Source organism: Rhinopithecus roxellana, chromosome 19, assembly GCF_007565055.1.
Source record: "Rhinopithecus roxellana isolate Shanxi Qingling chromosome 19, ASM756505v1, whole genome shotgun sequence".
NCBI classification, from domain to species: Eukaryota; Metazoa; Chordata; class Mammalia; order Primates; family Cercopithecidae; genus Rhinopithecus; species Rhinopithecus roxellana.
In genome coordinates, this window is record NC_044567.1 from 62,597,486 (window position 1) to 62,622,375 (window position 24,890).

The 24,890-nt window shown below is 46.4% G+C and overlaps 1 protein-coding gene across 6 annotated transcripts in view; it reads left to right on the forward strand.

Moving 5' to 3' along the window:
• The window catches only part of SAP30BP (SAP30 binding protein), a 43,618-nt gene that overhangs the window by 1,380 nt on the left and 17,348 nt on the right, over nucleotides 1-24,890 (forward strand). For 4 of the 6 annotated variants that reach the window (XM_010387594.2, XM_010387592.2, XM_010387593.2 and 1 more), the window contains exons 2-3: nucleotides 14-123; nucleotides 3,605-3,652. In XM_010387594.2, coding sequence (XP_010385896.1) covers nucleotides 14-123; nucleotides 3,605-3,652 — 158 coding nt within the window. The remainder of the gene's footprint in view (nucleotides 1-13; nucleotides 124-3,604; nucleotides 3,653-24,890) is intronic. The other 2 variants (XM_030922483.1, XM_030922481.1) reach the window with 1 other exon arrangement.

Below are 24,890 nucleotides of genomic sequence, written 5' to 3' on the forward strand. Positions count from 1 at the left end.
TTTAACCTTTCAGAGGAGAAAGGCGGATTGGTATCTGATGCCTATGGGGAGGATGACTTTTCTCGTCTAGGGGGTGATGAAGATGGTTATGAAGAAGAAGAGGATGAGAACAGTAGACAGTCGGTAGGTAAATCTCCCAGATCCAGAGCTACTGAAAGCGCAATTTCATTTGTCAGATTTTGGAACTGTGCCAACAGTGTTCCATTTCACGGCTAGCTTCATCCCTTGCGCTCCACTTTTGTTTTAGTATTAGTGGAAGAAACTGGGTTGAATAACAGTTCTGTTTGAAAATTTATTTTCACATGGATCTTTTTTTATTAATCTTTGAGTTGAAATTTGGGGGGAAAGATAGTGGATTATTTTATTTAACCCAGATATCAACGGGTGTTTTATGTTGATTTTTCCCAGTTTAAATTATTTACTCCATTTATAGCAGGCATTCATCCTAATTGGTGTATCATTTATATCTACAATCAACTCTGCATTGTTTTTAATCTTGGATGGGGCTCATTTAAATTTTGTCAGTTTGTTAACAAGATAAAGGAAAATTCGTTTTCACCTGCTTTTTCTTCTTTTTTTTTTTTTTTTTTTTTTTTTGAGGTAGTGTCTCACTCTGCTGCCCAGATTGGAGTGTACTGGTGTGATCATAGATAGTTCACTCCTGCCTTGAACTCCTGGGCTCAAGTGATCCTCCCTCCTCAGCCTCCCCAGTAGCTGGGACTACAGGTGGGCACCACCATGCCCAGCTGACTTATTAGTAATACTGTTATTTTGTCGGAATCTTGCTCTTTCGGCCATGCTAGGATGCAGTGGCGCGATCTTGGCTCACTACACCCTCCGCCTCCCAGGTTCAAGCGATTCTCCTGCCTCAGCCTCCTGAGTAGCTGGGATTACAGGCACCTGCCACCACGCCCGGCTAATTTTTGTATTTTTCATAGAGGTGGGGTTTCACCATGTTGGCCAGTCTGGTCTCTAACTCCTGACCTCAGGTGATCCACCCACCTCATTCTTCCAAAGTGCTTGGGATTACAGGCGTGAGCCACTGCACCCGGCCAATTTTTAAAATTTTAAAAGAATTTTTTTGTAGAGACGACGTTTCACTATGTTTCCCAGTCTGGTCTCAAACTGGCCTCAAGCGATTCCCCTGCCTCACCCTCCCAAAGTGCTGGGATTACAGGTGTGAGCCACCATGCCTGGCCTTCTTCTTTTTTTTGAGACGGAGTTTCGCTCTGTCACCCAGGCTGGAGTGCAGTGGCCGGATCTCAGCTCACTGCAAGCTCCGCCTCCCGGGTTTACACCATTCTCCTGCCTCAGCCTCCCAAGGAGCCGGGACTACAGGTGCCCACCACCTCGCCCGGCTAGCTTTTTGTATTTTTTAGTAGAGACGGGGTTTCACCGTGTTAGCCAGGATGGTCTCGATCTGCTGACCTCGTGATCCGCCCGTCTTGGCCTCCCAAAGTGCTGGGATTACAGGCTTGAGCCACCGCGCCCGGCCCTGGCCTTCTTCTTTCTTGACATTTTACTTGGCACTTTTTATTATGATGCCCTTAGATCTTGATCACAAATCTTGCCTGAAATTCAGTAGGTGCTGGAGAAAGGAGAATCTGTGCTATTATTAACAAGAAAGGTTTTAGACACATAATCACCTGAGCAGCATGAGTCAGAATTTAAGTTTGCAGAAAACACAAAGAAATTGAGGCTGGTTCTTAGCACGAGACACGCAGAGTTGAGTCTCGATGTCGAATCTGACTACTTAGCAACAGTTTTAGTTGAAACACTTAAAATATATTATTTGTTTGAATTTTTTGTTACATGTTGGTATGTAAATGTTAGCATTAAAATTCATTCTAGCCAAGCAGGGTGACTCGCACCTGTAATCCCAGCACTTTGGGAGGCTGAGGTGGGCAGATCCTGAGGTCAGGAGATCAAGACCATCCTGGCCAACATGGTGAAACCCCGTCTCTACTAAAAATACAAAAATTAGCTGGGCATCGTGGCGTGCACCTGTAGTCCCAGCTACTCAGGAGGCTGAGGCAGGAGAGTAGCTTGAACCCGGGAGGCAGAGGTTGCAGTCAGCCGAGATCACGCCATTGCACTCCAGCCTGGATGACAGAGCCAGACTCTATCTCAAAAAAAAAAAAAAAAAATTATTTCCACAACAAACAGAAATGCATTTTGTACATTATGCATTTTGGGAGATATTTTTATGTCTTTAGCCCCATCCATTAATACTGATAATTCAGAGTTGGCTGAAATTATTCAGAAAAGTTTTGCAAGTTGTTTTCTGACTTTTCTGAAGTACACACATTCTGGCTTAATATTCATAACTCCTTAGTACATTTGCATAATGTGTTTTTGAAGTGTTTCATATTTGCTTTGCTTAGAATTTTCATCATGTTTAAGCTTCATTTCATGTTTTAGTAAAATCCTCTTATCAGCTCTTATTGTAGAGATTCTGAAATGTGATTGTATTTGAGCTCCATCTCTGTTTATTTGGCGTGACTGATTTCATTTTAAGGAGATTATGGAGATTGCATTTAAAGCCTTGGACTCACTGGCACCTTACAGGACAGTTAAGTCTCCAAATCATCAGTCTAGTTTGTTCAAATCTCAGGTGGTATTTATATTAATATATGGAGTACTCTGTAACATTTGGGCTGAAGTGTAGCTTTGTTGAAAATAGCAGTTTCAAATGAAACCATTTTTTCCTGGGTATTTAGTTAAAGGTTTCTGTGCATTGGGAGTGTTCTGGGTAGTGAAGGTGACATGGATTTAGCCAGCTAATAAGGTAGCTGGTCCAGCATCTGCTCCTGACCTTTGACCTTCATAGCATCAGTGTTAGTATTCAGTGGAATGGCGGGCTCACTTTGGAGAATGTCTTACCATGTGTGATGCTTTGTGTCAGGCTGACCTCATTTGGATAAGGAACAGGACTGGGTAGAATGGGTCTTTGGCAGTTCTGGGAGCACTTGGGTGGAAGCAGAGCCCACTCAACTGGGACTCCTGAAAGGTTGGGCATTGCCCTTTAGTCCTGCCTTTCCCAGGTCACTTGCTCTGGTCATTTGATGCCTACCTTCCTGTGTTGATGTTAGTGCAAATGCTGGTTGTGCTGTGATATAGCTGTGTGTAAGCCTTGGCACTTGGTGTTGAACAGTGTTACAGTAGGTCTGAGTCTGATGTACATATGTGTAAGAAACAGAAAGAAGGCTCATAATCCTGGTTTGAAATAACTGATATTTCAGTGGAAACATGATGCCTGTTTTATTGTGTGGCCTGATCTTACTCTTTCCTGAAACATATTGCAATCTTTCTCCATTTTTATGTATGTAATTTTTAACTCGGGCATCTTCATTGATGTGGACTGTCTCACTACTAGAGTAACTTGACTTTGAGCTGCTGATGCTTTTTTGTTCCCCCCCCCCCCCAGAATATCTCTTTTTCCCCTTATTTTTCTCTGGTTCTGAGTTATATGGTAGGGGAGGGATTCTTGGTGGGATGACCCCAGCTGGGTAAATGGGCTGTTTGCTGCAGCCTCTAGTTATGCATGTGAGACTCCTCAGGCCCGCTCCTTTAAGCTTAATCCTCTAAATTCTTTGTCTTGTAGGAAGATGACGATTCAGAGACTGAAAAACCTGAGGCTGATGACCCAAAGGTATTTGGTGTTGGCTGTGGTGGGTGGCTGGATGCAAACAAGGTGTTTGAACATTATGGCTCAGTTCGTATGTCTGGTCAAGATCTGTCTCACTGACAAACTGTGCACCTGTGTGGACATTTTCTGGGATGAAATAAACTATAAAGAAAGAACCTGGAGACGACTCGGGAATGAACAAATCCTGAGACACATTGGATTTCCAGCCTTTCAGATTGTGCCATATCTCCTGACTAGAAAGGCGAGAGGCTTGGCTGAGTCCAACAACCCACTTGCATTCTGCATCCCAGGTGGGGCTTTAAGTGTCTCTGCCCTGCAGGTGGATTAGTCTGTTTCTAGACTCAGGAAGGTGTAAGGGCCGCCTCGCGTGCTTTGGGTTCTCTTTAGTCATCTAGAAGTGAACGACAGGCTATAAGAAGGTCAGACCAAAATGAGGCCTCTCCCCAGCTCTCGGGGATGGTGGGTCTAATTCTCATTTTCCCGGGGGTGTGTCCATCCACTTTTGGGCAAGCTGTGCGAAATGGTCTTTTTCAGAACAACATAACTATTCTCATAGTTCCATCCTAGTAGCAGCCAAGAGTAGTTTGTAGCAATTCCTATCACATTCCTTAACGATCTGTCGTGAAGGTTAAGACACCCTTGTGTTGGTTAAGCTGCTGTGCTGTGCATTGGCCATTAGAAATGTGTACTTGTTGAAGAGTCATTTCTTTATGAGGAAAACCTTCCCCCCCGCCCGTGCCCCCAAAGAAAAAGACTTAATTCTATCACTCTAGACCTCCGGGGAATAAGGACCACGTTTTGCAGTTAAAAACTGCTTTGAGGCCGGGCGCGGTGGCTCACGCCTGTAATCCCAGCACTTTGGGAGGCCGAGGTGGGCGGATCACTTGAGGTCAGGAGTTCAAGACCAGCCTAGCCAGTGTGGCGAAACCCGTTCTCTACTAGAAATACAAAAATTAACTGGTGAGACTGGTGGGTGATGCGCACCTGTGATCCTAGCTACTGGGGAAGCTGAGGCAGGAGAATTACTTGAATCCGGGAGGCAGAGGTTGCAGTGAGCCAAGATCTGCCAATGCACTCCAACCTGGGCAACAGAATAAGAATCTGTCTCAAAAAAAAAAAAAAAAAAAAAACTGCTTGGAAACCAGCTGTAACTTTCAAGATGACCTAATAAAATTTAGGAGATGTATGCCAAATTATAATCTAAAACAGTAATATACTTGAAAATACAGTGTGAGCTGTTCCATATTTGAGCTGATTCTGTTATTGGATAGAACTGTGTGTAGCCACTAAAATCATGACAGGTTGTGAGTGAGAAAGGTAAGAGTGTGTTTTACCAAGAAAGAAAGTTTTGGCACGAGCATGCAGGAGGGAAAAAAAGAACCCCTGAAAACTGTAGATGCAACCTACTTTCTATGCTGAGTGAAAAACCTGAAACCCAGGCCAAAGAACTCGCCCTGCCTGAGAACTGGCAAGATGGTATGGGCAGACCCATGGCCCCATAGTTCAAAGTCAGTCACAGCTCTGCTCAGGCTTTCAGAACGAAAACACTCGGTAGTGATAGTCTTATCTGTCCTAATATTTAGGGTATATAGGACTTGGAGCCTGCATGGAAAACATGCTCAGGGAGCCATTAAGTGTTTGGGTTTCAGTTGTGGAGGGAAAGGAGGATGTAGGTCCTAGAGTCTTTCTGGGTACAGTTGCATCTTTTTCTTAGGGCTGGAAGGCCTCCTGGGGAAGTTGGCTGGAGAGAAGGGTACATACACTTAGCGGTCACCCCTTCTAAAATCCTGTGATACAGGCATCAGATCCTTGGGGAAATGACATGGCTTTGTGAGTCAGGGTAAGGGCCACATGAAAAACAAAACAGACTTGACTACTGTCTGGTAGCAGTCACTAAAGAACGAGGTGGGAGGGACCCAGAAAAGGTGAAGCTGGGAAGATTGTGGAAATACCTTTTGTGCTTAGGCTTCCCTTCTCAGCCCCACATCATGGCTGACAGCCCCGTCGTTCCTGCCTGCTCCCTGACTGATGTGCTTCGCTGTTCCTCATTCACTCCTGTGCATTTCAAGTCTTACTGTGGAATGAAAAGTTTTCATGGAATAATTTCCATTCCTCTTGAGGAGCCCTCAGAAATCAGAACACAAAATCCAACCCTCAAAGTCACTTGATTTAGTTCTTTCGGAGGGTGATGGAGAAGGATTTAGAGAGAGCTTGCCAGCTTTCATGTTCTCCAATCCCCAGTGGCTGCCAGGCCTTTAGGAGTCCTCGTGTCTTCTCCAAGGACTACAGATGATCCCCAGCATGAATCTTCTGTGATATTCTTATCTTAGTCCTGGCCCTGTCATCTTTCTGCTTGAGCCGGCCTCAGACTGTCTTCCACATAGCATATACCTGAAATCCAGAGCTCTCTGGCACATTTACATTTTATTTTTATTTATTTTATTTTATTTATTTATTTTTTTGAGACAGTCTTGCTCTGTCGCTCAGGCTGGAGTACGTGGTGTGATCTCGGCTCACTGTAGCCTCTGCCTCCTGGGTTCAAGTGATTCTCCTATCTCAGCTTCCTGAGTAGCTGGGATTACAGGTGTGAGCCGCGACGTCCAGCTAATTTTTTGTATTTTTAATAGAGACAGTGTTTCACCATGTTGGTCAGGCTGGTCTTGAACTCATGGCCTCAAGTGATAGGCCTGCCTCAGCCTCCCAAAGTGCTGGGATTACAGGCATGAGCCACTGTGCCCAGCCCACATTTTTAAAAATTGATGTGTAACAATATTTTTTACATTAAAAACTCTTAATTTTGAACATTCTGCTTTAAGCGTGTGAAGTTTTTTGGGTTTTTTGTTTGTTTTTTCAGATGGAGTCTCACTGTCACCTAGGCTAGAGTGCGGTGGTGCCATCATAGCTTACTGCAGCCACAACCTGCCAGGCTCAATTAATCCTCCCACCTCAGCCTCCCAAACAGCTGGGACTACAGGTGTGTGCCATCACACCTGGCAGTTTTTTTTATTTTTTGTAGAGAAAGGGTTTTGCCATGTTGCGCCAGCTGGTCTTGAACTCCTGGGCTCAAGCAGTCTGCTGACATTGGCTTCCCAAAGTGCTGGGATTACAGGTGTGAGCCACCAGGCCCAGTGCACATGAACATACGAAGTTTCTAACAATAGAATATGTTACAAGTGTGGATCTTCATTAGAAGTGTCATTTATTTTAACAATTAGATTACTGTCATAATTGTCGTCTCCACTAGATGGCATTCTCCTTTCTACTTTTGTTTTTTGTTGGGTTTTTTTTGTTTTGTTTTTGAGTAGGAGTTTCGCTCTCGTTGCCCAGGCTGGAGTGCAGTGGCGCAATCTTGTCTCACTACAACCTCCACCTCCCAGGTTCAAGCGATTCTCCTGCCTCAGCCTCCTGAGTAGCTGGGATTACAGACACATGCCATGTCGCCCAGCTAATTTTTGTATTTTTAGTAGAGACGGGGTTTTGCCATGTTGGCCAGGATGGTCTTGATCTCCTGACCTCATTATCTGCCCACCTCAGCCTCCCAAAGTGCTGAGATTACAGGCGTGAGCCAACACGCCCAGCCTCTACTTTGGTTTTTTAAGGTCTTTTAATTTTTTTTCAGTAGTTCTCAAAACATTACACAATTAAAAATTGAAGATCTCAGAGTTTTTGTTCATTTTGGTTTTATCTATTGATGTTTACTATTTTATAAGTTAAAACTGAGAAAATTTTAAATTATTTATTTTAAAATAACAAACCCGGGCAGCCACAGTGACTCGTGCCTGTAATTGCAGCAGCTTTGGGAGGCCGAGGTAGGCAGATTGGTTGAGCCCAGGAGTTTGAGACCAACCTGGGCAACGTGATAAAACCCCATCTCTATAAAAAATGCAAAAATTAGCCGGGTGTGGCGGCGCATGCCTCTGGTCCCAGCTACTCAAGAGGCTGAGGTGGGAGGATCACTTGAGCCTGGGAGGTAGAGGTTGTGGTGAGCTGTGATCTTGTCACTGCACTCCAGCCTGGGTGACAGACTGAGACCTTGTCTCAAACAAACCTATTACGTATTAACATAAATAACATTTTTAGAAAAACTAAGTATTTCCCAAAAAATGTTAATGCAAAGAGTGGCACTGTGTCACCATTTTACAAATCTTTAATGTCTGGCTTAATAGAATATGACTGGGTATGTATAAATGCTTTTGCATTCAGGTCATTATAGGTATTCTTCTTTGATACTTTATCAGAACTCAACAGGTGATAGTTTCCTTGAAAGATTAGTTACATCATGGAATGTGAACCCTTACCAGTGAACTTTGTATTCTGCTTCCCTAAAATCCAATGGTCTGTCTTGCCCTTTGAATGGGTCTTTTACCCATACATGATTTTATATCATCAGGCACTGGTGATTTGAAAATTGATGGTTTACTGAGTTATACAGATCTTAATGTTGACACGTTTTGTTCTGTGGTATCAAAAAAGTAGCATTTTTTAGTGACGTAACTGATCTCATCGGAAAATCATTAAATGTTAGAAACCTTTTAGCAAGCCCACAATAAGGAGCAACACATTTTTCTTTTTTTTTTTCTTTTTTTTTTGAGACGGAGTCTCGCTCTGTCGCCCAGGCTAGAGTTCAGTGGCGTGATCTCGGGTCACTGCAAGCTCCGCCTCCTAGGTTCGCACCATTCTCCTGCCTCAGCCTCCCTAGCAGCTGGGACTATAGGCGCCCGCCACCGCACCCGGCTAATTTTTTTTTTTTTTTTTTTGGTAGAGACGGGATTTCACTGTGTTAGCCAGGATGATCTCGATCTCCTGACCTCAGGTGATCCGCCTGCCTCGGCCTCCCAAAGTGCTGGGATTACAGGTGTGAGCCATCGCACCCGGCCACACATTTTTCAAGATAACGTGTTTCTAATAATTTTTGTTTGAAAACTTGAGTTTTATCATTTTCAATATGTACTATCAGAGCTTTCCCTGAAGTAACAGGCTTTGGTCTTGAGAAAATGTCTGCCAAATAACCAAGTCTAGATAACTAGTTTGTCATTCTTTCAAATATAAATGGTGTTTCCTGAAGAAAAATGCCAATTCAACTGGTAACTGAAATAATCACAAACGGTAGTCCATCCTATTCCGTGGCTTCAGTAACCTGAGGTCGGCTGCAGTCTGAAAATATTACATGCAGTAAGCTATTTTGAGAGAGAGTTCACATTCACGTAGCTTTTATTACAGTATATCTTATTATTGTTGTTAATCTCTTACTAGTTTATAAATTAAACTTTATCATAGATATGTATGTATACGGAAAAAACATAGTATGTGTAGGGCTCAGTACTATCAGAGGTTCCAGGCATCTACTGGGAGTCTTGGAACGTATACCCCAGGGATAAGGGGGCGTTGCTATGTGTACTTTTCCCTGAGACATTTATCTGACTTTGTTATGCCTCAGAAGTATTTATGCATGCCTCTCATGTCAGTGCCCAAAATATTAAGGAGATGTATTTTCCAGTGTCAAGATGTCATAAAACTAATCATTTTTACTGTTCTAGCAGAACTTTTTTCTTTTTTTTTGAGACACTTTGTTGCCCAAGCTGAAGTGCAGTGGCACAATCTCGGCTCGCTGCAACCTCTGCCTTCCAGGTTCAAGCGATTCTCCTGCCTCAGCTTCCTGAGTAGCTGGGACTACAGGCACGCACCACCGTGGCCGGCTCATTTTTGTATTTTCAGTAGAGACAGGGTTTCACCATGTTGGCCAGGCTGGTCTCGAACTCCTGACCTCGTGATCCACCCTCCTCAGCCTCCCAAAGTGCTGGGATTACAGACGTCGTGAGCCACCACGCCCGGCCTATGGCAGACAGTTCTTAAGTGAAACTGGCTTTTTTTTTTTTTTTTGAAACGAAGTCTCGCTTTGTTGCCCATGCTGGAGTGCAGTGGTGCAATCTCAGCCCACTGCAACCTTCACCTCCCAGTTCAAGCGATTCTCCTGCCTCAGCCTCCCGAGTAGCTGGGATTACAGTCATGCACCTCCATTCCTGGCTAATTTTTGTATTTTTGTTTTTTTGTAGAGTTGGGGTTTCACCACGTTGGTGAGACTGGTCTGGAACTCCTGGCCTCAAGTGATGTGCCCACCTCAGCCTCTCAAAGTGCTGGGATTACAGGCATAGGAATCCCATGGGATTGCATCCAGCCGTTTTTTTAAAATCAAGTGAGCATATAACGACTGTGGCTACAGTTTAGTACTGCCGCCTCAATTTGTTCTAAAGTTTAGCGGTTTACCCACCATTGCTTGTGCAAATGTCAACACGATGAAAAAGACAAAATAATGACTTAAAACAGTTTTGACTTTGCAGACCCCTTAGAAAAACTACTATTATTCTAAAACGGAAATCATGGGTCAGCGATTCAATAGTTGTTTGAGAACTGTTTTTATTGCTCTGAAAATGTCTGTTAAGTTGTTAGCCTTATGGGGTCTTGAGCCATTTTGAGGATGGGTTAGTATTCAGAGTGAGATGATTCAGCCCTGGCATAGTGGGGAGGAGTTCAAACTCTGGAATGAGACCGGGGTTTTCTTGGTGAAGTCCCTTAACCTCAGTTTTTCTCATCGGGAAAATAATCATCATAAAATCTGTCTCATTGATTTTACAAGGTTCAACTAAGTAAAAGTAAAATGCAGCTGTCCCTCACTATCTGTGGGGGTTCCAGGACCCCCCACCAGATGCTCAAGTCTCTGGTATAAAATGGTGTAGTGTTTGCATTTAGCCTTGGGAATCCTTCTGTGTACTTTAAATCATCTTATACTACTTGATATAATGTAACTGCTTTGTAACTAGTTGTTAGACTGTGTTGTTTAGGGAATAATGACACAAGCAAAAAAGTCTGGCATGGTCAGCACAGACACGATTACACACACACACGCGTGCGATTACACACACACACGCGTGCGATTACACACACACACACACACACTTTCAACTGGAGGTGAGTTTTGGCCATGGATTCGAAACCACGGATCCAGCGGGCTGGCTGCACTCAGCTCAGTATGTCTGGAGTGTCTTTGTTCAGTAGCATTGGCTGAACTGACCATCATTTCCAATTCCTCCTGTGCACACTTCCCAGGGTGGTCACACCATGTCGTCGGCCTGTTTTGGAAGAGCAGATTCCATGTTTTAAACTGGAGTGCACTCAGAGAAGAGCAGTCATAAAGATGAGGGGACTCAAAAGCACATCACCTGAGGAAAAGGTAGAGCTGGAAGAGAGAAGACTCGGGAAGAGCCGGGGTTGCGCTCTGGTGTCTGAAGGTCTGCTGAGGGAAAGGCTGAGGCAGCCTGAGGCAGACTGGAAGCTGCGCGTAGAATTCCACAGTTTACCTTCACATAACGAAGGACCTTTTGTGATCTCTGGCCAAAAGTGGTTGAGCTGTTTCATAAGGTAGTGAGCTCCCTGTCTCTAGAGGTTTTTCAGGGAAGTTTTTTGTGTTTTTTGTTGTTGTTGTTGTTGTTGTTTTTTGAGACGGAGTCTCACTCTGTCGTCCAGGCTGGAGTGCAGTGCCATGATCTTGGCTCACTGCAAGCTCCGCCTCCCAGGGTCACGCCATTCTCCTGCCTCAGCCTCCCTACTAGCTGGGACTACAGGCACCCGCCACCATGCCTGGCTAATTTTTTGTATTTTTAGTAGAGACGGGGTTTCACCGTGTTAGCCAGGATGGTCCTGATCTCCTGACCTCGTGATCCACCCGCCTCAGGCAAGTTTTAAGAAGTGACTTGTCATCAACATCATAAAAGAAATGCGTGGGTAGAGATTGGATTAAACGCCAAGGAGTTCCCTGGGAACCCCCTAGGAAAGGACTTGGGCATTATACATAAGCAAAGTTGAGTATTCTCTGACTTTATTATAATCTGATGACTTTAAAATATGCACAGACTGGGCCGGTGCAGTGGCTCATGCCTGTAATCCCTGCACTTTGGGAGGCTGAGACGGGCAGATCACGAGGCCAGAAGATTGAGACTATCCTGGCTAACACGGTGAAACCCCGTCTGTACTAAAAATACAAAAAACTAGCTGGGCGAGATGGCGGGCGCCTGTAGTCCCAGCTACTCCGGAGGCTGAGGCAGGAGAATGGCGTGAACATAGGAGGCAGAGCTTGCAGTGAGCCGAGATAACGCCACTGCACTCCAGTCTGGGCAACAGAGTGAGACTCCGTCTCAAAAAAAAAAAAAAAAAAAAAATGCACAGACTGTGGAATTGCCCTAGCTTGTATTGCTCTGATGTTTGGGGTTACCTGTGAACGCAGAGTCCCACATTTGGGAGCGTGAGTAAGAACTAACCCTGGCCCACCTGTGCAGGGAGCCTTTGGTCCTGTCCTTTAGGTTGGGGCAACAGGGATTGGGCTCTGCAGGTGCTGAGTTTGCCCGAAACTAGTGAACAGGGGATTGGAGAATGAGGCTGCGCGCTGCATGGGAGATAAGCCTTGGTGCTTCTGTTCCATTATTTTTTTGTCTCTAACTTCAAGTTTCTGGTTTTACCTTTTCGGTAAGCAGCAAATTAACAGGAGGTGGCACTGCTGTTCTGGAAAAAGAGCAGAAGTGACAGTCTTGGGCCTAGCACCTCACTCCAGGAAAGGTGTGCCTGCCTGATGGCTGAAGTGCTTCCTCCCCCCGTTTACCTTTGGCACCCGGGCATCCCTTTTGCCACTCTCCTTTGTCCATTTTTACCTCGGTTGCCCTGGACAGTTTCCCTTGTTTATTTTTTTCTCCACTCCTACAGTTCCTGTGGATGAAGCTGTTTCCACTCACTCACTGTCCCTGACACACCCTTCCTTTGAAAACAAACATGGGGATTGAGGGCCTGGAGCAAGAAAGATGGAGCAGCCTATTGCCAGCTAACTGGGAGGAACTGGGATCTCCGGCCTCCCTGAGGTGCTGATCTAGGAAAAGAATCCTCCCGGCCCAGGAGTGCACATCTGTAAAAACAAAGTTCCGTTTTCTGGGTCAGGGAGGTGGCATCAGGTGGGGGTTGGGGGGAATTATTCTGGCATTTTTTTTAAAGGCGTGTATAACCCCAGTTAAAAGAAGACATTTTAAAAATTCTTAGATCCCTAAAGTAGTACTAAAATGTGGAGTTCACAAACAACTTAGAGCTGGTCTGGTGGACTTGTGGTCCGAAGACCTGGGTTGTGCCCTGGCCTCTGGCTGTGGAACCACAGGCCTATAACTTAAGCTTCACTCGGCTCCATCTGGGCAATGAGGGCCGTGAGACCTGCTTTACAAGGTGGTGATGACTGCAGCATGAGAGAATGTACATGAAGGTGCTTTTCACAGTGTACAGTGCACTTGTTAGCAGTGCTTGGCCTTTGCAGTGTAAGTAAGTCCGATTATATGCCCTCATCCTGTAGGTCAGAAGGTGCCACAGTTTCTTGGCTCACTGCCCTTTGTGTCTCCATAGTTTTTCACAGACCTCCAGAACCAGAAGAAATGCCTGATGGCTGAGCTCACACCTGTAATCCCAGCACTTGGGGATACCCGAGGCAGGAGAATTGCTTGAGCACAGGAGTTTCAGACCAGCCTGAGCAACATGGTGAAACTCGTCTCTACAAAAACTACAAAAGTTAGCTAGGCATGGTGGCGTGTGCCTGTAGTCCCAGCTACTTGGGAGGTTGAGATGGGAGGATCATTTGGTCCTGGGAGGCGGAGGTTGCCGTGAGCCGAGATCTGCACCACTGCACTCCAGCCTGGATAGCAGACCAAGACCCCGTCTGAAAACAAAAGAAAAAAAAAATGCCTAACAAATGGTTCTGTTTCTTACATCATTAGCTTCAGACAATAAGTATTACTGTCCTCACAATTCAGTAGCTGCTTAAAAAATATATATGTAAGTGTGTGTGTGGTATGGGACATGTGGAGTAAGGCTGTGTTTCTTGTAACAGTTTTGTTAAATATCCTGTGGCACCTTTGTGAGTTTGCTGGGTTACCCCAGGTAACAATTTGGGAACTGTGGCAGCAGATTGTCCTAGACTTCCAGATTGGGGCCTTGGTAAGTCCTCACTTAGCCTTCTCTGGAGGCTCGGCCGGGTGAGTGGTTCTCTGCCTCAGTGGCTGTTCACATCCACCCTGAAGAAGACCAGGTCTCCCAGTTGACTGGAGTGACTGACTCACAGTCTAGACAAGGATTTGTTTTGGGCAGAGCTGACTCGGTAATTCCCTCACCCACTCTCCTCTCAACTCCTTCCCACTGTCCTTGCATTACTACTGATCTTTTGAAGTACCAAAATCAGATATCTGAAAACTGCCTGAGGGGCTAATCTCCCAGGAATTTGTTGTTGACTGCTGATTATAGGAAGAACTTTGAGGAACCTGCCAGCAATTGCATGCAGGCAGCATTGCAGGTTGAAATCTTATATTCTCTTTATTGAACACAGGCTCCAGAACATGGGCAGCTTCTGCAGGGTAGCTGCAGAGCACAAGTGTTTCCCATCTGGGCTCCTGGTGTATTTGCTGCCCTTCCAGGACTCTGGGATCTGAAAGGAAGATGCTGTTGCTTTTCATAAACAAGCAGCAAAGGGTTGCATTCCTCCTGATATTGAAGGATGTTTAGGAGGGTATGTGATGTGGTATGAGATAGGAGTCCCGAGTGCTTTTGCAGCATTGCAAACAGGTTGTTTGTGTGCCTTTGTTGATGCACTGCTGGAGAGCCCTGAGAACTGAGAATTACTCTGCCCAACGGAAGAGCAAACTGGAGCTCTCAGAGCTTAAGCTTGGACTTTGTTTTTAATGGACAGAGTTACATTTTTATAAAAATACAATTTGTGTTTATTTTTATTTTTGTCAAATTATTGTAGCAAGATTGAGTATGTTGCAAAAGGATAAAAATCACCTAATCCCATGATGCTAACCGTACAACTTTTTTTTTTTTTTTTTGAGACGGAGTTTTAATCTTGTTGCCCAGGCTGGAGTGCAGTGGCATGAGCTCGGCTCACTGCAAGCTCCACCTCCCTGGTTCAAGCGATTCTCCTGCCTCAGCCTCCCGAGTAGCTGGAATTACAGGCATGCACCAACACACCTGGCTAATTTTGTGTATTTTTTAGTAGAGACAGAGTTTCTCCATGTTGGTCAGCCTGGTGTCGAACTCCTGACCTCAGATGATCCAACCGCCTCGGCCTCCCAAAGTGCTGGGATTACAGGCGTGAGCCACCACACCCAGCCTCGTACAACCATTTTTATTCTTCTTTTATGTTTGCCAATAATAACATATGTTTTGCATCCAGCTTTGTCTCTATCTATATATAAACATTTTCAGTGTTGCTATACTGTGTAATTATAATAGCAATATGACACAAATGAACAGTTAAAAATGAACACTGAAGAATTGTATGGTATATGAGGCCAGGCGCGGTGGCTCATGCCTGTAATCCTAGCACTTTGGGAGGCCGAGGCGGGTGAATCCCGAGGTCAGGAGATGGAGACGGTCCTGGCCAACATGGTGAAACCCTGTCTCTACTAAAAATACAAAAATTAGCCGGGCATGGTGGCACGTGCCTGTAATCCTAGCTACTCAGGAGACTGAGGCAGGAGAATGACTTGAACCAGGGAGTCGGAGGTTGCGGTGAGCCGAGATCACGCCACTGCACTCTAGTCTGGTGACAGAGAGAGACTCCGTCTCAAAAAAAAAAAAAAAGGGAGTTGTAAGGTATGAATTATATCTCAATAAAACTGCTGTAAGAAAAAATAAATTTTTTATTTTTTATTTTTTTTGAGACGGAGTCTCACTCTGTCATCCAGGCTGGAAGTGCAGTGGTGTGATCTCAGCTCACTGCAACCTCCTTCCTGGGGTTCAAGCAATTCTCCCGCCTCAGCCTCCCCAGTAGCTGGGACTATCGGTGCACACCACCACGCCTGGCCAATTTTTGTATTTTTTTAGTAGAGCTGGCATTTCACCATGTTGGCCAAGCTAGTCTCGGACTCCTGACCTCAAGTGATCTGCCTGCCTCAGCCTCCCAAAGTGCCGGGATTATGAGCATGAACCGTGGTGCCGGGCAAAAAAAAAAAAAAAATTTAATTTTTAAAATATTCCAAATGGAGATTTTTAAAAAAACCTCCATTGCAAACAGGTTGTTTGTGTGCCTTTGTTGTTGTACTGCTGGAGAGCCCTGAGAACTGAGAATTACTCTGCCCAACGGAAGAGCAAACTGGAGCTCTCAGAGCTTAAGCTTGCACTTTGGATCTCAAAAGTTGAGATCCACCAAGTTTTGTTCTAGTGGTGACGCGAATCATTAGCCCCACAGATTTTCACATCATTTCCCTCATTCTCATATTTTCTTCAGCTATATAGGTTAAATCCAGAAATAAGCACATTACACTAGCAAAATCTGAATGGGTTTTTATAGTTGAATGCTCTGTCTGCAGTTTCCCTCTAATGAAGTTCTCTGATGAACAGGAAACGGGCCATGTTCTTTACTTGGGTCAGAAGGAATAACTCATCCTTTAAGCTCGTGTTCTTATTGGAAGTCCACATGGTTGTTCACCCAGGAAGGGAGAAGAACTGAGTAGAGTTCAGGATTTCGTAGCATTTTTTCTGTGAGTCCCCAGGAAGTCTCTAGGCTAAGGACAGGGTGGTAGCACCCACAGTTTGTGTGATTAAACCTGTAGGACTGTGACTTACTGGGACCCCATGGACTCTAGAGCTGTTTCCCCTGATCATCATAGCTGAAAGATAATAATTCTGGCTGTCTTCCCTTAAGTCCAGGGTTTTAATACCTGCTTCAGTCTGACCTGCTAGAGAATCATTCCTAGAGAGGTGCTATTCCTTCTTGGTCTTTGTTGTTGGCTTACGCAGTGGTTAAACCAACAGCTTCCTAGAGACTGCTACCCTTTGCAGCCTCTTAGTCTAGAGGGAGAAGGTGGGAAGTTGGGAAGCTGGATAACTGGGCTTTGGAGCCAAACAGATTTGGCCTTGAATTTCAACATTGCCATTTATTGGGTCAGCTGCTTCATTGTGTTTTACCTCAGTTTACTTGTGTGCAAAATGGAAATAATAATGTCTACCTCATAGGGTTATTGTGAGACTTGAATAGTGGTTAGCTTGTAGTGGGTTCTACGTTTAGGGTGTCATATGGGGTGCTATGTGAGTGGGAGAGTAGATGCTTCATCCTCAGTCTTGGTTTTATTAGTCCACCTGCCCCTGTGTTCTATCTCCCATGCCCTGTAATCTCTTTTTTTTTTTTTTTTTTTTTTTTTTTGTTGAGACGGAGTCTCGCTCTGTCGCCCAGGCTGGAGTGCAGTGGCCGGATCTCAGCTCACTGCGAGCTCCGCCTCCCGGGTTTACGCCATTCTCCTGCCTCAGCCTCCCAAGTAGCTGGGACTACAGGCGCCCGTTACCTCGCCTGGCTAGTTTTTTTTGTATTTTTAGTAGAGACGGGGTTTCACCGTGTTAGCCAGGATGGTCTCGATCTCCTGACCTCGTGATCCGCCCGTCTCGGCCTCCCAAAGTGCTGGGATTACAGGCTTGAGCCACTGCGCCCGGCCCTTTTTTTTTGTTGTTGTTGAAACGGAGTCTTGCTCTCTCTCCCAGGCTGGAGTCCAGTGATGCGATCTCAGCTCACTGAAAGCTCTGCCACCCAGGTTCACGCCATTCTCCTGCCTCAGCCTCCCGAGTACCTGGGACTACAGGTGCCCGCCACCACACCTGGCTAATTTTTTTGTATTTTTAGTAGAGACGGGGTTTCACCATGTTAGCCAGGAAGGTTTTGATCTCCTGACCTCATGATCCGCCTGCCTCGGCCTCCCAAAGTGCTGGGATTACGGGCGTGAGCCACCGCGCCTGGCCCATACCCTGTAATCTTTTGAGTGCTGATTAGAAGGGAACAGAATTACAGTATGACTCACCCAGGAACAGAGAAGGAAATGGCCCTTGATCATTGCTGATTTGTGACCCATCTACCACCCTTCTCTTGGAAGTGTAATGTGGGCCTTAAACTGTTGAGAATGCTCAAGCCTGCCTAGCATTTGGCACTTCTCTGCACTCAACACGATGGATGGTCTTTTTTAGACTTTTCCTCAGCAACACTAGGGTTGCCTTGCACAGCTGGGAGACATGGAATTTCCAGAAGCTCGTGGAGTGACCTGCTGGGTGGTGACCAGATCTGCACAGGAGACAGAAAGGCAGGCAGGCCATGAAAGTCACTCTGATTGTCCCAAGGGAAAGAAATCCAAGCCTGCTATGACTTTGTCCTGCCACCTTCCGAGGGAGTCCTCACTACATTATAAGCTGAACACTGCTGGTAGAAACTCTGGTAGTTGTTGGAAGTTGTGATTTCATGCAAAGCGGAACAATGACCATTATTCATTATTCTCCCTCTGACCCCTCCTTGGCTCCATTGCACTGCCAGAGGGACCTTATTGATGGCAGTTGATCCAAGTAACCTGAAGCTGAGACTCCCAGAAGCCCCACCTCACTCCTGTGGTTCCGCAGCCCACAGGGAGCTACCACTGTCTGGTCCACCCTCCCGGCAGCCGTGCAAGTCCCAACAGACCTCCTTCCCTTCAGGCCAGATGCCATGGATTGCTAACTGAGGTGTGGCTGGGCCCCTCCTTCCCCATCTGGGACTCATCTTTTTGAAATTATGTGATGCAGAGAACTGCCTGTCCTTAGGGATCCAGCATTTCCGACCTTCATTCTGTATTTTCATCCATGTCTCCTGAAATGCTGTTGTGTGATTTCTGGGTTGGGTAGGATTCTGCTCATTTCTATTCCTAACTTTGGAGTTAGGTAAATATTTTCTGGGCTGTGCTTTAAAGATGCTGGCATTCTTTTTGGCCCTCTCAGTGACTCAGTCCCCTTCCTACCAGTGTCGATGATGACCAGTTTGCATTTCTGCCACCCTGACTTTCAGGGACTGCGAGTATATTTGCCTGAGATGTTGATGTAACTAACTCTTCAGCTTGTCAACCAGCCTCTCAGATGGAATGCTTTTGTAATTTGGTAGCCATGTAGAGTTGTGTGCCTTCCAGACTTGCATTCTCAGTCTCACAAAGCTGTGTCTTTTGTCCTTTTCTGGCTCCAAGCTCCCCCTAACCCCCCAAATATATCAACCTAAAGCACAGAGATACTGTTCTTGTGGAAGTCTTGAAGGAAGTCTTGAAGAGTCTGTTGTAGCCTCACTACCAAGGGTTTGACTCAGATCCTTGGCGTGAGGCAACCTCTGGACCGAGATACAGCCGTTCCTGACACCCTGGGGATGAGACAGAAAGGGAATGGTTCTCTTTTTTTTTTTTTTTTTTTTTTTTTTTTTTGGAGACGGAGTCTGGCTCTGTCGCCCAGGCTGGAGTGCGGTGGCTGGATCTCAGCTCACTGCAAGCTCCGCCTCCCAGGTTCACGCCATTCTCCTGCCTCCGCCTCCCAAGTAGCTGGGACTACAGGTGCCCGCCTCGTCGCCCGGCTAGTTTTTTGTATTCTTTAGTAGAGACGGGGTTTCACCGTATTAGCCAGGATGGTCTCGATCTCCTGACCTTGTGATCCGCCCGTCTCGGCCTCCCAAAGTGCTGGGATTACAGGCTTGAGCCACCGCGCCCGGCCGGGAATGGTTCTCTTTAACCATCTTCTGTAATTTTCAAAAAACTAAAAATCTTTTTTTTTTTTTTGAGATGGAGTCTCGCTCTGTCGCCCAGGCTGGAGTACAGTGGCCGGATCTCCTCTCACTGCAAGCTCCACCTCCCGGGTTCATGCCATTCTCCTGCCTCAGCCTCCCGAGTAGCTGGGACTACAGGCGCCCGCCACCTCGCCCGGCTAGTTTTTTGTATTTTTTAGTAGAGACGGGGTTTCACCGTGTTAGCCAGGATGGTCTCGATCTCCTGACCTCGTGATCCGCCCGTCTCGGCCTCCCAAAGTGCTGGGATTACAGGCTTGAGCCACCGCGCCCGGCCAAAACCAAAAATCTTAAAGTGTCTTGAATCAAATGTAGATTGCACTTAGAATAGTCGAATAACAAAAGTCTCCTCTTGGAAACTGCTCCGTGCATTTACGTTGAAGTCTAGTTGATGGCAACATGTTCCATGTAACAGAACATCAGGAGTTATGCTGAGCCATGTGGGCTTTGTACATTTAGCTGGATTTTTCTTTTTTTTTTTGAGACGGAGTCTTGCTCTGTCGCCCGGGCTGGAGTGCAGTGGCCGGATCTCAGCTCACTGCAAGCTCCGCCTCCCGGGTTTACGCCATTCTCCTGCCTCAGCCTCCGGAGTAGGTGGGACTACAGGCGCCCGCCACCTTGCCTGGCTAGTTTTTTGTATTTTTAGTAGAGACAGGGTTTCACCGTGTTAGCCAGGATGGTCTCGATCTCCTGACCTCGTGATCCGCCCATCTCAGCCTCCCAAAGTGCTGGGATTACAGGCTTGAGCCACCGCGCCCGGCTTGGATTTTTCAAATAGAGAAACTTTCCCTTCCCCTTCCCTACCTTGTCTTCACTCTACAAGGCCAATTCTATAGCTGGCAAACTTGGCAAACTCCTGTTTCACCCATTCCTAGAGAAACCTTCTGTGGTTGGGGCCAGGCGCAGTGGCTCACACCTCTAATCCCAGCATTTGGGGAGGCCGAGGCGGGAGGATCATGAGGTCAGGAGATCGAGACCATCCTGACTAACAAGGTGAAACCCCGTCTCTACTGAAAATACAAAAATTAGCTGGGCATGGTGGCGGGCACCTGTAGTCCCAGCTACTCTGGAGGCTGAGGCAGGAGAATGGCATGAACGCGGAGGTGGAGCTTGCAGTGAGCTGGATTGCACCACTGCACTCCAGCCTGGGCCACAGAGCGGGACTCCATCTCAAAAAAAAAAAAAAAAGAAAGAAACCTGTGGTTGAGAGCAGAGTCTTCCTGTCAATAAGCGGTCTAAGAGCAAAGGCAACCCCAGTGTGTCCCAAAGGGCCCCACCAACTTCCGCCCATTTTTCTGATAAATGGAGTATTTCCATTCCCAGGCAGGCAGTGTGCCCACGGCAGTGGCTTAGTCCTGGCCGACAGGATACAACTAAAGGAAATGTGCTAGCGATGGGCTTTCTCTGGGGCTCTCCAGTGGGGGTGGCTGGCATCTGGCCCCCAGGGTGGGATGTTCCCATGCAGCATTGGGTTTGGAGGCTTTACTGAACTGTTGACAGCTCTCACTCCTAGCCCCCAACCATGTCTCTGTCAAACCAACATCATTTTGTTCTGGAACTTGGAGGTATTTTATAAAGGCAATCCAGCATTATTGCCTTCTTGGCACCCTGAAGTGACTCACATTGATCTCAGAAAACCTTGTTTTAACTATTACTTTGATGCCCCCACAAGAGGGTTTCTGGAGGATGGCATAGCAGTTGTTCTGAAGCAGTCGTATTGCCTGATGGTTAAGAGCACAGTTTCATGGGACTGTTGTGAAAATTACATGAGATTCTTAATTGAAGAGCTTAGCGTAATACCTAAACTTACTCCCCTAGATTGAGTTTTCATATTTTATCCTCAATGCTTGGCCCATTGCTTGGTGTATAAATCATGCTCAATAAATTATCTTGAAAAAATAAATGAATTAACTGTATAGTAATTCTTCTTGTCTTAAGATTTAAGAGCATTAGGCCCATTGTTCAGAAACAGGATGCAGGGCCAGATGTGGTGACTCACACCTGTAGTCCCAGCACTTTGGGAGGCTGTGGCAGGAGGATTGCTTGAGCCTACAAGTTCAAGAGCAGCCTGGGCAACATAGTGAGACCCCATCTATACAAAAAATTTAAAAATTAGCCAGCCATGGTGGTGCATGCCTGTAATCCCAGCTACTTGGGAGGCTGAGGCAAGAGAATTGCTTGAGCCCAGGAGGTCAAGGCTGCAGTGAGCTATGATTGCACCAGTGTACTCCAGCCTATGTGACAGAGTGAGACCCTGTCTCAAAAAAAAAAAAAAAAAAAGGATGATGCAGAAAGATGAATAAAGAATTGAGTTTGAAATTTTTTTGTAATTCAGCATTGGTGTCGCCTCCCCACCTTCTCCTGCTCCTTCGCAGACTTTTATTGCAAGCCTAGCCCTTTTGTTAGCTGCTCTTCTACTGCCTGTCCGTCTGACATTTCTAGTGAATCTACACATGAAACTTGCTGTGGAGTTGACCAGGCTGGGAGTCTGAAGTTAAAACGTAACAGCTGAAGGTAGGTGTGGAACCTAAACTTGACAAGACAAACTGACAATGTTTGGGTGGGTGTGTGTGTGTGTGTGTGTGTGTGAGAGAGAGAGAGAGAGATCAGTGCTTGAGCACCTTTTGTGGGCCAGGCAGACTGTTACAAGTGGTGATTTTTGTGAGTACACAGAGTAGGGTAGTTTCTCTTCGTTGGCCAAGTGGGCGTGAGGGTAGAGGAAGGCTTCCCTGGGCTGGGCTGAGGCCTACACAGGGCTTTCTAGGCAGGAGTGGGGAGAAGGCAATTTCCAGGAGTAGGCATTGCAAAGATCCTGGGTGCAGAAAGGGAAGGAAGAGGCTGAAATGGCTGGCAGGGGATCCTCAGGGCTCATGGGCCACAGTGAGGATCTGTTTTTAAGGAGCCACTGTGCTCGTGAAGTGAGATCTCATCAGGCCATGGGCTGTCCCAGGTGTGAGAGAATAAAGGTTTGAAAGGAGTCATTTTACTAATCTGCCTCCCTAGCTGCCACGTACTTGTAAGATGCAAGATTACGTTGTCCAACAGGAAACCCCCAGTCTGTAGCATTCTCGCTCATGGCCTCAGGGCTGGCTGCCCTCTGCCCCTGTTGAGAGTGCTTTCTCTGTGCCGACTGCTCCCCAAGCTGGAAGGAAAATGTGACATTTAGATTTGGCGGGATCTAGATGCTGGTGGCTGCCGTTGCGGAACTCAAGTTTGGCACTGGAGCTTTGTGGGGCCGGTTTCAGGAAGGATTGAGGAAGCATTGTTGGCTGTAAATGAACCTCCATTCTCTTACTCAGAACTGGTACTTGTCTGCTGAGTAAATCCTCCCAGCTCAAATGGCAGCTTGTCCAGTTTCGTGGGTCTATATTGTTGTTGCTTCCTTCCTGCACTCCAGTCAGCTTCATCAGTGGCTGGACTTTTGCATTCTCTGCAGGAGGAACCATATTGCAGGTTCTGTAATTCCTGAGAACCTACATCCATGGCTGTTGCATCTTCCAAGTCTCAGTCACAGTTGGTTAAGAAACCAAATTGGCAGGTTGAGATCACTATTCTTCTCCAGGGACAGCCCCCAGCCTGCTGCAGCCGCCTCCCACTCTGGTTGTTGGGCCTTTAGTCTCAGGTGGGGTCTGGGTAGATAAGGGGTGCAGGCGGAGGAGGAGACCTCGGCTCAGATTAGTGTTGTCCACCAGCTCAGCACTTAAACCATACTTCCTCTTTCCTCCCTTCTATTTTCTAACTTGGCTTTTGTTTTTGGCTTCTAACTTGGCTTTTGTTTTTGGCTTCTTGTTTTTCCTTGTGTCTTTTTTTTTTTTTGGAGACAATCTTGCTCTTTCAGGCTGGAGTGCAGTGGCGCAACCTCGGCTCACTGCAGCCTCCACGTCTCAAGTAGCTGGGATTACAGGCATGCACCACCATGCCCGACTAATTTTTGTATTTTTAGTAGAGAGGAGGTTTCACCCTGTTGTCCAGGCTGGTCTCAAACTCCTGGCCTCAAGTGATCTGCCCGCCTCAGCCTCCCAGCACGCCCAGCCTGTTTTTCCTTGTGTCTTGATTGGAATTGAATGAGGGGCTGTCTTTTCTGCCAGGAGCGGCCCTCCTTTCCTAGGTGAGGCGCTTTGTTTTCACCTTCCTTAGGAACGAGGTGAAAAGCCCTCAGCCTGTTCTGGCTGTGGTGTTGCTCATGTGTCTGGGCTGCGGGTTCCATGCCCTCTGGCTAATGTAGACGGATGCCTGGTGAGTAGACATCCAGGATGAGTTCATTACTTTAACCAACTGAGAATTTCTACCTGGAGGCCAGTGGGTGGATTCGTACGAGTCAAGACAGGTGTTTCCTGTGCATTTCAAAACGCCGCTGGCGGGGAAGAGATGAACAGCGCTTTCTTGTTGCTTTTTACTTGTATCCTCATAGCCCTTCTTCCCACTTCCTGCCTCTTTAAGGGCATAGTGAGACTCTCCCCCTAGAGCAGGTGGTATAACACCAGTGCCTTGGACAACTGGCAGTTTAATAATTGAGCCTTCTTTCCATCTCCTTAGTTCTATCATTTAAAATATTTCATTGGGAGGGACATGAGGATTGAAAAATTACCTACCAGGTACAGTGTTCACTTTCTGGGTGACGGGTACACTGGGAGCCCAAACCTTACTTAACATTACACAATGTATCCATGTAACAGACCTGCACATATATCGCCAAATCTAAAAATAAAATAATTTTTTTAATTATAAAATAAATTGTTCATCACAGATTTTTTTCTGACACGTGGCTGGCTTCCATGATAACTGTCATGGGTGCTTGGTTCATTTTTCATACTGAATACCTGGTATCTGAGACATGACAGGTAAGAGGGTATCTCTTTAGTCCTGTCCTCCCTGTGGTGGAGGTTGTTATAGAGGAATGTCGTTACTGTTTGAATAGAGGTCACTTTCATTGAATGAAACTTGATTCAGTGGATAGTTGTGTGTAAATGGTGCTAAAAAGCAGCTCTGGGGTATTGCAGGTTCTCCCTGTGTCACCCAGGCTGGAGTGCAGTGGCATAAACATAGCTCACTGCAGCTTCAGCCTCCCAGACTCAGGTGATCTCGCCTCAGCCTCCCAAGTAGCTGGGACGACAGGCCGGTCCCAAACTCCTGGATTCAAGCAGTCCGGCCCACCTCAGCCTCTCAAAGTGCTGGAATTACATGCGTGAGCCACTGCACCTGGCCAAGTGGGCACTTCAGGATCCAGAGAACTTAGGTTGTTGTCTTTCTTCTTCAGGAGAAGCTCGGCACAGTGACAGAGGCACCCAGGGCTCAGCAAGCTCACGACCCAGCTTGTTGTACTCAAAGGGCAGAAGAATCACATTCTAAACATGATAAGGTATAGCCAGCAGGAGGCAGATTCCCAGCTTGATTCTCCAGAGCCGTCTAGGCCCCAAGGGTGCCTGACACCAATGGGAATCTGAACCAGCACAGACTCCAGAGTCTTCTTAGGAAACCCTAGTGCAGCAGCTCTGGCCTCCTCCTGAGCGTGCATGCTCGTATGGCTTCTGAGCTGGCCAGGCTACTTCATGCATTTGGTTTGATGGGTTCTCGTAAGGCAGGAGAATCTTCTTGAACTTGGAGTTGGGTCTGTGG